The 13,200-nt window shown below is 45.2% G+C and overlaps 1 protein-coding gene across 1 annotated transcript in view; it reads left to right on the top strand.

Moving 5' to 3' along the window:
• The window catches only part of LOC112059223 (piezo-type mechanosensitive ion channel component 2-like), a 67,834-nt gene that overhangs the window by 24,166 nt on the left and 30,468 nt on the right, over positions 1–13,200 (top strand). Inside the window, exons 21-29 of the mRNA XM_065565237.1 lie at positions 832–909; positions 2,453–2,596; positions 3,352–3,552; positions 4,720–4,924; positions 6,943–7,044; positions 7,187–7,352; positions 8,403–8,709; positions 10,096–10,192; positions 11,674–11,836. Of these exons, the coding sequence (XP_065421309.1) occupies positions 832–909; positions 2,453–2,596; positions 3,352–3,552; positions 4,720–4,924; positions 6,943–7,044; positions 7,187–7,352; positions 8,403–8,709; positions 10,096–10,192; positions 11,674–11,836 (1,463 nt within the window). The remainder of the gene's footprint in view (positions 1–831; positions 910–2,452; positions 2,597–3,351; positions 3,553–4,719; positions 4,925–6,942; positions 7,045–7,186; positions 7,353–8,402; positions 8,710–10,095; positions 10,193–11,673; positions 11,837–13,200) is intronic.

Here is a 13,200-nt window from a genome sequence, read left to right as displayed (position 1 = left end):
ATATATGTAGAGTCCTAGAGTCTGCCAACCTGCTACAAGGTTAATGCACCAGCCTGCACACTGCCTCCAAGATCTCCTGGGGAGTGCAGCCAGCATGCCACCTTTAAAGAAGGTGTAGCATGAACTCTCATCTGATGATGAACAGCTCTGCTAATTGCTTTGGTGGATGATGCAGAACCATGGCCTCACTTCGACCCTATTCTTCCCTGCCCTTTAGTTAAGCTGTGTAGTCCTTGAATTCAGGAGAGCACAGGGACTGCTATTGTGCCTAGATGTGGGGCAGCATCGGACTTGTTTTAGAAATTTTATCATGATGTGATATGGCATAATAGAGCCTACTTGGTTTTCTTCTCAGTTTGCTAAGCAAAGTTTCCTTTCCTCCCTGCAGCCATCAGAATAAACCTTAGTTGAAACTTAGGTGGCTCATGTAATTCAGACCCAAGATTTCATAATTAAATACATGTGCAAATGGCTAGTTAGACAGGGCTTCACCAGAACCCAAATTGTTCCTGTTTGTTGCTGTTAAGATTCAGGTTTTCATAAATGTTTTTCATGAATCTATCTGCGCAAACTGTAACTATCTAATTTTACAGAGCGAGGAAACTACATAACAGTGACCTAAATGTCACTTAGTCTCTTGCAAGGTAAAAAGTCATCCTTAAATATCAGGAAGAGAAAAATGTAAATAAAATCATATCACTTACTACATTTATAATAGGTCCTTTCCTGATGGGCAGAAAAGACAAGATTTTCTAATCAGCAGCGTTACTTGCCATCCCAAACCATCAGGGCATATTTTTTCCTCAAATAATCTTTTGCTTTATCTAATAGTTTATCTGTTATTCTGTATTGTGTTGTTGCAAATACCACAAGCTGAACTCCTCAACCCACAAACACATCAGCAAAGAGGTAAGTTACAGTGAAACAACTCTGATTTTTTTCCTGCAATGACTTTAGGTATCTTTGATGAATTACCCTTTCTTCGTCCTTTGGGTGTTTGCCCTGCCCTATCCCAAGATCCGCCCTCATGCATCAAAGATCTGCACAGTTTGGTCCTGTGTGATGGTTATCTGTAAAATGATGTACCAGCTGAAATTTGTCAGGCCGCATGACTACTCCTCAAATTGTTTGCAGGTGAGCATTCTAGAGCACTCAGGTCCTGATTCTGCAAACACTCAGGATATATCTTGAGTGAGCAAAAGCGAACCTCCCAGCCTGGGTCGACAGACTCACTCTGGCCCTCTAAAAATAGCTGTATAGATAGTGCTTTGATGTTGCATCTCAGACTAGAGTTCGGGCTCTGAAGCCTAGGGAGGGGGTGGGATTCTTAGTGCATCACACTCAGCAAAGATCTGTGAACAGCCAGCAAGCAGTGTCCTTCCTCTGGAAATTTCCACTACATTCATCTGACGAAGTGGGTATTCACCCATGAAAGCTTATGCTCCAATATGTCTGTTAGTCTATAAGGTGCCACAGGACTCTTTGTCGCTTTTTACAGATCCAGACTAACACGGCTACCCTTCTGGTATTTGAATAATGTGCAACTTCCACATCAAGACAAGATTTAACATAGACCTGGGAATGCAATTCTCTCAGCCAAAGCTTTCCCAAGAAGCTTTTGTAGGTTTGCATTTGATAAACCCCAGTGCAATGTGAAAGGGAATGGAAAGTTTTGAAACTTGCTTGTTGAAAGATAGTAAAGAACGGGGGCAATTGCAGATAAACAGAGACCTTCCTTTTGTAGGCACAATTTATACCTACAGTTTTCACATCCGCAAAATTGGTGGGTTAAATTTTTGTGCTGGCAAAAGAATTAGGGTCTCAAATATTACAGCAGGATGGATAGCTACCGGATTTGTATTTGAGCTTCAAACTGATGGCAAATTGAGGCAAAAAGAAGTTATTTGCCCATGGCCACACAAAAAGTAGCAGACCCAGGATTCATGAGTCCTGACTGAGGGCATGTCTACATGAATATTTCATGTGTGGCAACCTGGGATGTAAATCTACTGTGCTTCAATGTGCCATGCACAGACGACGCATGTGGAACCTGCTGCATATTAAACATACCCTATTTCAGTACCAGGTCAAAGTACTCTAGGGAACTTCATTTCCTTTACTCAATTACTTCTCTCTCATGTTACTTATTGGGCACAAAGAGATGAATTAAAATTAAAAGATGGCTATGCATATAGGTGTGTTGCCAAGCAAGAAATATACCAAGCACTCTTGAGTGAAATTTCTGGCATAGAAAATCATCAATGCCTACCACGAAAACTAAATTAGATGGCATCTGTTCTATTTGTGTGCACATTACATTCTGGATATAAATTGGTAGAAATAAAAAAAACTTTAAACACAGTAGGGAGCTACTAGGACTTGCGCTTACCCCTATTATTGAAGGAGTTAGTTTCTGAGACTGTATTTCAGACAAACATGCTTCATTCCATAGGGGCTGTACCAGAACAGAACCTACTATCATGACAGCCTGGATGAGCTGTTGCAGAAATCAGTGTTGTACGTTGCTCCTGTTGATCCCGCCGATTGGTGTGGAGGGTTACGGAAGTGCGGTGACAATGTTTTACCCTGCCTGAAGGTAGGATTCTTATTGTGCTGTCTTCTGACACTATTACTAAATAGAGTAACAGGGGTAGTCAGCAGCTTCGCTCAGCACAAACCCTCTGCTGCTATGTCAGATTTTGACATGAACAAGCAGGAAGAGGGAGGGACACGGGAATTTGAAAATTTCTTTAAAATAAATCTTGGTTAAATCTTAATGAGAAGATGTGATTAAAAAACGGTGACAGGGTAAATGGAAGAGAGAGAAGATCTACCAAAGAAAATGAGAAGGTTTTCTCAGCCATTCTTCTGTACTTGGTTTTCTTCTCATTCTGCTTCAGCAGCTTATGAGACATCAGTAAACATTCTCCATACCGTCAAGAGTCATTATTGTTTGTCTCAAGGAACATCTTATCCCTTGAAATTGCCACTGGTCTGAATCCAGTATAGCTACTACTCCAGTATTATGGGAGAGAAGTCCATGGGAGAATCTTTCCCAAGTCACCAGGTTGCAGTGTTCCAGGAGAGAAAAGAAGCATTTCTCATTCCTTTCTCATAGCTTTATTATTCTCATGAGACATTTTTATAGTGCTGTAACTGTACATGGCACTTCACAGAACATAGCAAAGGCAGAGCCCTTTGCATCCAATGAAACAGACAAGACACAGCTCAGAACAACAGTTTAGTTGTAAGCTTCATTTGTCCTGCCGTTTGCCTCTCTCAGTGCGGGTTGTTCAATATTGCATTAAAGATGCCATTAATATCTGGTGCCATTTCATTCTGCCCTTGCAGAACCATCTCACCATCTTGGCATTAATGGTAATAGAAGTGACTGTGTATCACCACCAGCTCTTTTACCGGACTCAAAACCAGCTGATGCCACCTGTTACAGGGATCATTTTTGATACCATCACCCGAGAGCACCTGGATGATGGGTTACTCAGCTGCATCAAATACTTTATCAACTATGGTTTCTACAAGTTTGGACTAGAGGTGAGCAAATATCGGGGGAGAACAATCCTCTTTGGACTTGGTCCCCAGTAATAGCTCACTGAGGCATTAAGAAGCCTGTGGAAAACACACACAAACAGAGAATCTAAATTCCCTTCTGGTGTAAACAAGCACAACTCCATTGACTCCCCCTAGAAAATGTGTTCCCATGCAGATATGGGCAGCAATGATCAGTGAGATCAGATTTGCACAGATGCAGAGCTCTTAGGGGTTGATTCATTTCCCTGGTTGGAGCGGGTTGCAGTTTGAAGCCTCCCCTGCCCAGGTCGCCACACCGGAGAGCAGATGACAGTATCAGGGATTCAGTTTGGGGAGGGCAGCTTTAAAATTCAGGCTGCCTGCCACTTATGGCCTGGTCTTCGTGGGCTTATCATGCTCCCTTTCGGGGTGGCAGCGGCTGGCTCTTGTGCCCTGGTGGAGTGCTGTGCTCCCTCTCCCAGAGGATAAGGAGAGGGAAGTTCAGCAGAAAGTTTTTATCGCTGCCCTAAGCAGGTCCTTTTTTTTGCCTGCTGCTGATGGTTTTCACTGTAGCATGAGGTGAATGCATTGTTTTGTGGGTACGTCCCCTTCCCCAGCCTTTGAAAATCTGGCCCTTGTAGTCAGAGTCATTCTCTTCACTACATGAGCTTCTCTCAGTGTTTCCCATCATAGCATTGGTTCAGGGGAAGTCACCTTTGTGGAAGGAAAGGCAGAATTTTCCTCTTCGTATTTTATTCCCTAGTGACCAACTCTCCTTTCTTTAATCTATTAACTTTGACTATGGCCTTGTCTACATGGGAAAGTTTTACCAGTACAGTTAAACCGCTATAGTTATATGTGTATAACTCTAATGTAGACACTCTTATTCTGGAATGAGCGCCTTTTGCAGATTAGTTTAAACTCCTTCTCAAGCGATGTAAGAAACTGAAAAAAGCCTCTCTTATCCCAGAGTAAGAGTGTCCACATGGCAGGGCTACTCTGCTAAAATTATATTGGTTTAAATTCACATCTTAGCTGATACCAGTACGACTTTCCCACACAGCCAAGAGCTAACGCTCCCCGCAGTGGTGACCTTTGAAAAATTAAGCGGTCAGGAGGGCTTTCCGAGCAACCCTGGGCTTTGACAGACAGCGTCGCCACCCGGCTCACCGGAACATTCCATTCTTTCAGGTGTGTCTCATCATGGCCGTGAATGTCATTAAGCAGCGTATGGATTTCTATGCCCTTCTCCACGGCTGCTGGCTGATCTACCTGCTGCACCGCCGCCGAAGGAAAGCAGTGGCTGAGGTCTGGCTGAGATACTGCTCTTTCCTTGCCAGTGTCATGACCTTTCAGTATTTGCTATGCATTGGCTTCCCTCCTGCTTTCTGCAAAGGTAAATGCAACCCAGTGCCTTGTCTGAGTGGGGGTTTGAGTGAACACATAGAAAAGCCCCCAGCAGTCACTGATAACCTGGAAGAGGATTGGCCAAAATATGACCGGTGAGGGCTGTTGAGCCATATCCCATCCAGCTCTGCAAGGAGAAGAGAACATACAGGGACACCGAAAGGGGAAAGTCCCTGGTGATGGTGTGTAAGCTAGTAGGGACGTTCTACCAACCCGGGAATGGAAATAACACTCCAAGCCTCAGTCCTCTAAAGTCCTTTCCTCAGGGCTTGTTTATTATCTGCCCCCAAAACAACAGCACATCAACTGAAAACCACTGAGCAATAATCCCTGGAGGCTACCGCCCGCTCGGAGGGGAGACCCATCCTTTCCTCTTAGTTCTCTTGTGGTCCAGCTTACCTTTTCTTTTAGGCTCCACCACAAGCATCCAGTGACCAGACTTTGTTAAACCTATGTAAGCTGAAGCACCTTTACCTGGTCAGGTGACCCCAAAAAACTTACCCAAACATTATATTAGTATTACGATGATTATTAATACATCCCTGTAAAATTGTGTCTCTTGTCTGTAGCTTTTCTCTCTCGCTTTTTTCCTCTCTATGGTTTTTCCCTTCAAAAGGCTACAGTCACATTAGGATGACTGGCTTGGTTTCACCTCCTAGCATAGGTGACACCCCATGTGCTCTCCCTGCACTATGAGAATCAGAAGAGCCAAGTCATTCCATGATTCCAGAGACACCAGGTACAGCCAAGGGACTGGAGGGGAGGGGGCAGCCAGGAAACGGCAGAGAAACAGATGAGGTGAGGTATTTCAGGAGGACCAAATAGCTGTAAATCACTGGCTGGGTTTAGCTGGCTCTGAGCTACAACAAGCATAGGTCAGAGAACACACTGGAATAGACCAGGACAATTCCATCTCTATTCAATCCCAAGCCCAATTGCTATGTGGTAAACTGCATGCCAGGAATAACACTACAAAGATTTTAGGTTCTGGTGCAGCTCCCATTAAAGTCAGTTGAAAGATTCTCTCACGGGATGCATTACTCACCGCCAGGCTGGCGCCTCCTCATGATCATTCTGGGGATTAGCTCGAGGCTGATCCACCCTGTCCACAGCTTGCACACCATCACTCCATCCCTGCTTCCACCTACAACCGCTCCCTCAGCTGCCGGAACTGCAGCATCTTCTTCATGGCTCAGCCCTTTGGCCACGTCACTATCCATGTTCCCCCCTTCCGGGGGTTAGTGTCTCAGTTCAATAATCATGCCACTTCCCCAGTGGCGACTGGGGGGAACCCGGGCCCACCCACTACTTGGTCCCAGCCCAATGACCCTGTATCTAGCGGCTTCCTGCAGCACCTCTAGTTCTTCTAATTGCTGCTACGATCCCCTGGATCACTTCTCCATGGCCCCAGCATCTTCTTTGCCCTTACTGCAGGGCACTCAGCTGTTCAGTCCCTGTAGCCAATCAGGAGCTGTCTCTTGCTCCCTCCGTTCCCTGCCAGCAACTGACCTGTCCGTGGTGCTGGCTTTCTTTCAGCCTGTTAGGGACACAGTCCTCATCCTTTGGGCTCCCAGCAGCAACTGACCTTTATTCTGCCCTGCAGCTCCTTTTATGTGACCCTGCTGGGCCCTGATTGGCTGTTCCTTGCAGCCTCTCTCCTATTGACTGTGCCCCATGCAGTCTCTCTAGGCCTCTTTTAACTCTTTACATGCCGGTGTGGGGTGGACGCCCTGTCACAGACTCCCACTGACTTCTTCAGAGGGTTGATTCAACTCACACTGGAGAACTCACGGCATCAACACTAGTTGTTTCAGCACTGACGAGAGCTCACTTTTATTGGTAGCAATAGTGCCAACCCTGTGCGATCAGGAGGATGGGCTGTTATCCAGACATGTGCCATTTCCCTTGAGAAATGCCGGTGCGCTTCAACTCGAACATTTCTAGCCTGTAAACTCAGAAATTAGCTTAAAATGTTTTGTGTGATGAAAAGAACCCCTTTGCCAACAGATTATCCATGGAGAACATCTCGCTGGACAATCCATTCCAATCTGATTAAGTGGCTCTATCTGCCTGATTTTGCCAAGAAACCAGATGCCAGTTTTCTCCTGTGTAAGTATCAATCATCCAGGGCAGCATTTTACTGTCTGAAATTCCTACTGCTAACTTCTAATCATTGTCACCATAATATTAAACATAATCAGAATAGTCTTGTCTGAAGCTGCTAAGAAGCTGTTTTCCTGTCTCCTCCCAGATGACTTCCTGCTTCTGCTTTTTGCCTCCTTGCAATGGCAGGTATTCAAAGATGAGAATAAGGCTTGTGTGCGAATAGAGGCAGGAGATAATGTGGAGATCAGCCGTGAATTAGACCCAGCTGCTCTCAGCCAGTACAGCCCTGTGCCAAACTTTATCCACTGCAGGTAGGAACGAGCAAGATTTGCTTTGCCCAAGTATAGCAGGTGGAAACGTGGAATCTGGATTTTGAAGGTGTTTGGATGTAAGATTTTATCAGGCCTTTAAGAGAAGTAGAGGGCAGCTGTGCAGTTTGGATCTGGAACCAGGTTTGTGCTCAGAGTCCCCATCCAATCCAAAGTTTGTGGGTGTTTGGAGGTGGGGCTCATCTTTAGTTACAAATCCTTTAATAATTAATCGATTTCAAAGCCAGAAGGGACCACTAGATCACCCAGTCTGGCTTTCTGTGCAACCCAGGGCAGAGAATTTCACCCACTTACCCGTCTTGAGCCCAGTGACTTGTGTTTGATTAAATCATAGCTTCAAAATGGGCATCCAGTCTTTATCTGAAGACATCAAGAGATGGGGAATCCATCACTTCTTTAGGTAGCTAGTTCCAACAGTTCATCACCATCACCCTTAAAAATTATAAGCTAACCCACATGCTGCTAAACTCTATCACTCTGTTGGAATTCACTATGTCTTATATAGTACAGTAACTGGCCTTTAGTATCCTCAGTGCATCCAAATAAAATATTATTCATCCTTGTAATGAAATGACATCAGAGAATGGACTGCTATAATATCCTCGGATAAAGATCAAAATAGATTTACAGTTAACTTTATCAGCTCATTAGCAAAAGATCTTGAGTGGGTCTATGCAAAGTTCATACTGCATGGAAAATTTTTGCAAGTGGCATCTTTTCTCTTCTCTGTATGAACCAGCAACCTATTGATGAACCACTTTAATTTTTAGTGTAATAGGCAGATAAAATAACTGCTTGCAAAAGGAGTGGGCAAGCCTGTAATCTCAGTTCACCTGGCGGAACTTCTACCTAGGGAACACAAAGTTCACTGATCTAGTCTCGACTGAGCTGGTGTATAATGGGTAGGTGCAATGGGGTGCTGCCATAAGTCCAGGGGCACTGTTGGTTTAAATATTTAAGTGCATGGCCACCAGTTGGCAGACACAAGAGTCACCTTGATACTGTTCTGACACTTCATTTCCACTCCCGCAGGTCCTATTTGGATATGGCTAAAGTGGTCGTGTTCGGCTATCACTTCTGGTTTGTGCTCTGCCTGATTTTTATCACTGGGACAACTCGAATCAACATATTCTGTCTGGGCTATCTGATGGCCTGTTTCTACTTTATGATCTTTGGAAGCAGTCTCCTTCTAAAGCCGGTCAAGAATATTCTCAGATTGTGGGACTATTTGATTGCGTACACTGCCTTAGTTATAGTGATGAAGAATCTACTGGCTGTATGTATTGTCTTTCACAGAATTAGGGAAATATCTGCCCTCTTGTTGTTTTTTATATTACAGTAGGACCTAGAGTCACCAGCCAAGATCTGGGACCCAGTGGGCTAGGGAATTTACATATGTGTGGTGAAAAATGTCCCTGCCCAAAGAGCTTACTATCTAAGGCCCTGATCCTACGATGACCTCCTCATGGGCAGATCCTTGAAGTCAGTGAGGTTCTTGACAGACAAAAGGTAGAAGAAAGGGAAGTATTACTGTCCCCACTTTTCAGATGGGGCGACTGAGGGACACAGGGTTCACGTGACTTTCCCAAGGTCACACAGGTAGCGTGTGGCACAGTGGGGAACATCACCCAGAACTCATGAGTCCCAGTCCAGTGCTTGAACCTCACGACCATCCATCCTCTCTATTTCCACCGCTAAGTAATAGCCAGCTGGTGGTGGAATCAGTGGGCTTCTGCTGTGTGTGGGGAAAGCAGGATGTGGAGAGCATGGGAAAGGGGACCCACACTTTCTGTAACTGCAGAGCTGTGGGTGAGGTTGGTTTCAGGCGCTGTGGTGTGCAGGAGGAGGTGAGTTTCAGGGCAAGACTGGGGAGTTACAAGGGCATGACCAGGACCTCTGCAATGAAGTGGCTTCACTGGCTAACGCCTTTCTCTCCATGTGTGAAGGGGTGGGGACAAAGCCGCTATGAAGGCTAATGAGTCCTGAGGCCACACAGTGGCTCTGTTACTGCCCTAAGGCCTCTGGGGCAGGATTCTGCCACCCATTTGTGGAACTCCCCTGGGCACAGCCCACCTACGCTCTCTGTGACAGTGACTGGAATATGGCCCTGTTGGATTTTTCCAGTTCAGTTGATTTAAGCCCTTCTATAGTATGATAAATGTTACATAATAAAATTATGACATTTCCAAAAAATAATCTGGCCCTATATCTCTTTCCCCTAGAGGGTGGGGAAGCATTCACAGCTGTGGTCTGTGCTGGAGCTGGTCTGTGGATGAAAGGAAGACGTCTTTCTCCAGGCTGCTCATGCAACACCTTTAATGAAAACTAAATTCACTAAAAAAAAAAAAAAAAAAAAAGAGTTTTCAGAAATAGCTTCCTGCTCATGAAAATCAATCAGTCCATCCATTAGAGACGTGTGGCCTGGCTCGGCCCCAGCTTTCCACCTGCGTGCCCTCCCAAGAGCAAACAGAGAGCAAAGCACTTTTCCACAATTACGGGCCTTTCCTGCATGCTGCCTATCTTCTCTGTTTCTTAGGCATGGAAAGTGGGATACCCGAGAATCCTCTTCTCTAGCTAATTCAGGAACAGCAGCTAGAAAGGCTCATTAAACTGACCCATCAGACTAGTTTGGATGAAAACAGCAAGTGCCGTTAGAGCTTAGATAAATGAATACAAAGGAACAGAATGATGCTGTGCTTTTTCACCGTCTCCTTTTTGATTGTAGATTGGAGCGTGTGCCTATCTTGATAAGTTACTGAGAAACCATTGCTGGCTAATACAGACCTTTGGCATGTTCTGTACTATACCGGGGTATGACTTGGGTAAGTAGCAAATAATGAACCGGCAGAGAGGACGTACCATGTGACTGTAATTTCAGGAAAACATTTTCTTACTGAAGGATAAGCAAAAGTCTAGTCCACTTTTTCTACAAAGCCAATAAAACACTATCACTAGCAGTGCAAGCAGAGACCTATTTAATGAAGTGGAGGCCACAACTGTGTATGGCATGTAACAATTCCGTGTGGAAACCTACCAATGGCCCAGCTAGTGTGGGAAACAGACAGAAGCAAGTGCTAGATGCTCCAGAGAAACGTAGAAAGCCACCATAGCGCACCCTAGTCATTCCAATGGGTTATTCCATGTGGGCTGTGTTTCTGTGAGAGAGACGTGACCACAAAAGAGCCCAGCAGCCTCTAGTAGAATTGTATAATGACTTACATAGGGTCTGGTCCAAAGGCCATCGAAGCCAATGAGAGTCTTTTCATTGACTTCACTGGGCTTTGGATCAGACCATAGGGAATGAAAACAGGAGCTGAACCTGTAGCGGTAGCATAGCTAGGTGAGAAGCGGGTCAGCGGCTGCTCCCCCACCGAGCACAAGTGGCGCCTTTTTAATTTTACTCACCCGGGAGCGAAAAAATTAAAAGGCGCCACTCGCTGCGGTGCTTTTACTGACGGGGCGGCGCGTCGGGTCTTCGGCGGCGGGCTCTTCACTAGCTCCGGGTCTTCAGCGGTACTTCGGCAGCGGGACCTTCACTCGCTCTGGGTGTCTTCTGCGGCACTGAAGCTTCATTGCCAAAATGCCACCGAAGACCCGCGAAGTGAGTGAAGGTCCCGCCGCCGAAGTACCACCGAAGACCCGGAGCGCCGCTCCGTCAGTAAAAGTGCCGCAGCCGGTAGCACCTTTTTTTTTTTTTCCGCTCCCCCTGTTCCCTCCACTTGGCTACGCCCCGACCTGTAGTCCTGACTTGCTCCCTTCCTATTCCCGATTGCCTGTTTCATGATGTCTATAGCAGAACCTGAGGGTTCTTTATGGGCTGCAAATTGCTGCACGTTAAGCATATGTCCAGAGAAGTGTGATAAAAATGATTAAAGGTCTAGAAAACATGACCTATTAGGAAGATTGAAAAAATTGGGTTTGTTTCGTCTGGAAAAGAGAAGACTGAGAGGGGACATGATAACAGTTTTCAAGTACATAAAGGGTTGTTACAAGAAGGAAGGAGAATTTTTTTTTCTTAACCTCTGAGGATAGGACAAGAAGCAATGGGCTAAAATTGCTGCAAGGGAGATCTAGGTTGGACATTAGGAAAAGCTTCCTAACCGTCAGTGGTTAAGCACTGAAATAAATTGCCTAGTGAGGTTGTGGAATCTCCATCATTGGAGATTTTTAAGAGCAGGTTAGTCTAACACCTGTCAGGGATGGTCTAGATAATACTTAGTCCTGCCTTGAGTGCAGGGGACTGGACTAGATGACCTCTCGAGGTCCCTTCCAGTCCTATGATTCTATGATTTCTCCTGTGTAGCTCTTCCCGAGGATGAGAAATGCGAGCTGCCTGAAAATGAAGCCGGGATTGTTTGGGACGCGATAAGTTTCACTTTCTTGCTGGTCCAGCGGAGAGTCTTTATGAGCTATTACTTCCTCTACGTAGTGGCAGATCTGAAGGCTGCCAAGATCTTAGCTTCCAGGTACATGCACTGGATGTAACAAGTTTAAACCAATAGTCCTCAGTGATGCAGAGAGGAGTTGGAGACCCCCTCTTCTCTGTAAAGAAATCTGGTCTCTCTGGGATTTGGATTTCTGGGGAGAGTGATGGGGAGCCTCGCAAGGTTTGTGTTCCAAAAACAAGGGATCCAGTCAGACAGTTATTATTACTTAATGAGCACTGGTAATGTGCTCTGTGCTGTAAAAGTAAACAAGACATGGCGCCTGCCCCAAGAAGCTTACAACCTGACTCGGGCCTCTATAGTGCCTTGGGTGATGATGCAAACTCAAGGTGGGGCAGAAATCTTGCAAAGGTTTCATGTCAGGAGTGTGACTTAAGGAGGCAGATGCTTTAAGTGCTTGAGGCTCCATTGCAATGATCATGCCTTAGCAAACTGGTCAGTAAGGCAACAGATGAGGATGGGCCTATGGTAAGCCTGGCTTTAGATCCTAACTTTCATGACCACATACTTCACACAATGGGCAGGGTGGGGAAGATAGACCTTTTGTGACAGTTATAGCATTCATCTGTAGTTCTGAGGATTTCAGTGGAAATCCTGAACGGTTTGACAAGCAGATTGCCATGTGTTTAGGAGCTATGTTTGGACAGTACCAGAAAGTGGCAGAGACAGAAAATATGGCATGTGCCATAAAAAAAATGTTACCTAGAATAAATAATGTGCAACTCTGAACTGGGGGGTTATAATTCCATTGGGAAGTTCGTGGGACACCGTAGTCCATGAAAGAGAAATTTCTTGAGGTGGAGAGGATTCCCTTTACCCTTTCTACATTCCTATCCCGCTTCAAGTTTCTCTCTCGTTGTCCCTTATCCATTATCTATATTCGCTTGTCTGTTTCTGCACTTATATTACACCCCTTACTATGGTATTTAATATCTATCAAGCCCTCTTTCTGTTCAAATTGCTACTGGAGTGATTTACCCTGAATCATCCATCTCACTGCCAGAGTGACTCTTCACTGAAATCTTCTGAAACTGCTGTTTTTATTGGTGGAATCAGAGGTCTGATGTCAATCTCTTTTTTACCGGAACCCACCAATCAGAGCCCGGAGAATGATGTAATTGTTGTCAATTACCTTAATCCACCAATAAGAACTGGGACAGAAGTGTCACTCCAGTGATTTACCATGTTGATAATGCTCTGGTTAGCTGGGTATATTTAACATGGTCTACCTCTTTGTGGTGTGAAGATAGTTGCATGCTGCCCAGTGAAGTGTTTATCGAATGATCTGGCTTGTTTCACACACGCAGAGGAGCTGAACTGTTTGAAGTGAAGCTGAAAAAAGTTGTGGCGCTCAGATTGGAGGAAGAGAGAAAATCACTACAAGC

The sequence above is a fragment of the Chrysemys picta genome, chromosome 13 (genome assembly GCF_011386835.1).
Source record: "Chrysemys picta bellii isolate R12L10 chromosome 13, ASM1138683v2, whole genome shotgun sequence".
Lineage (NCBI taxonomy): Eukaryota > Metazoa > Chordata > Testudines > Emydidae > Chrysemys > Chrysemys picta.
The sequence above is the reverse complement of the archived record's forward strand: the minus strand, read 5'-3'. Positions and strand labels throughout refer to the sequence as shown.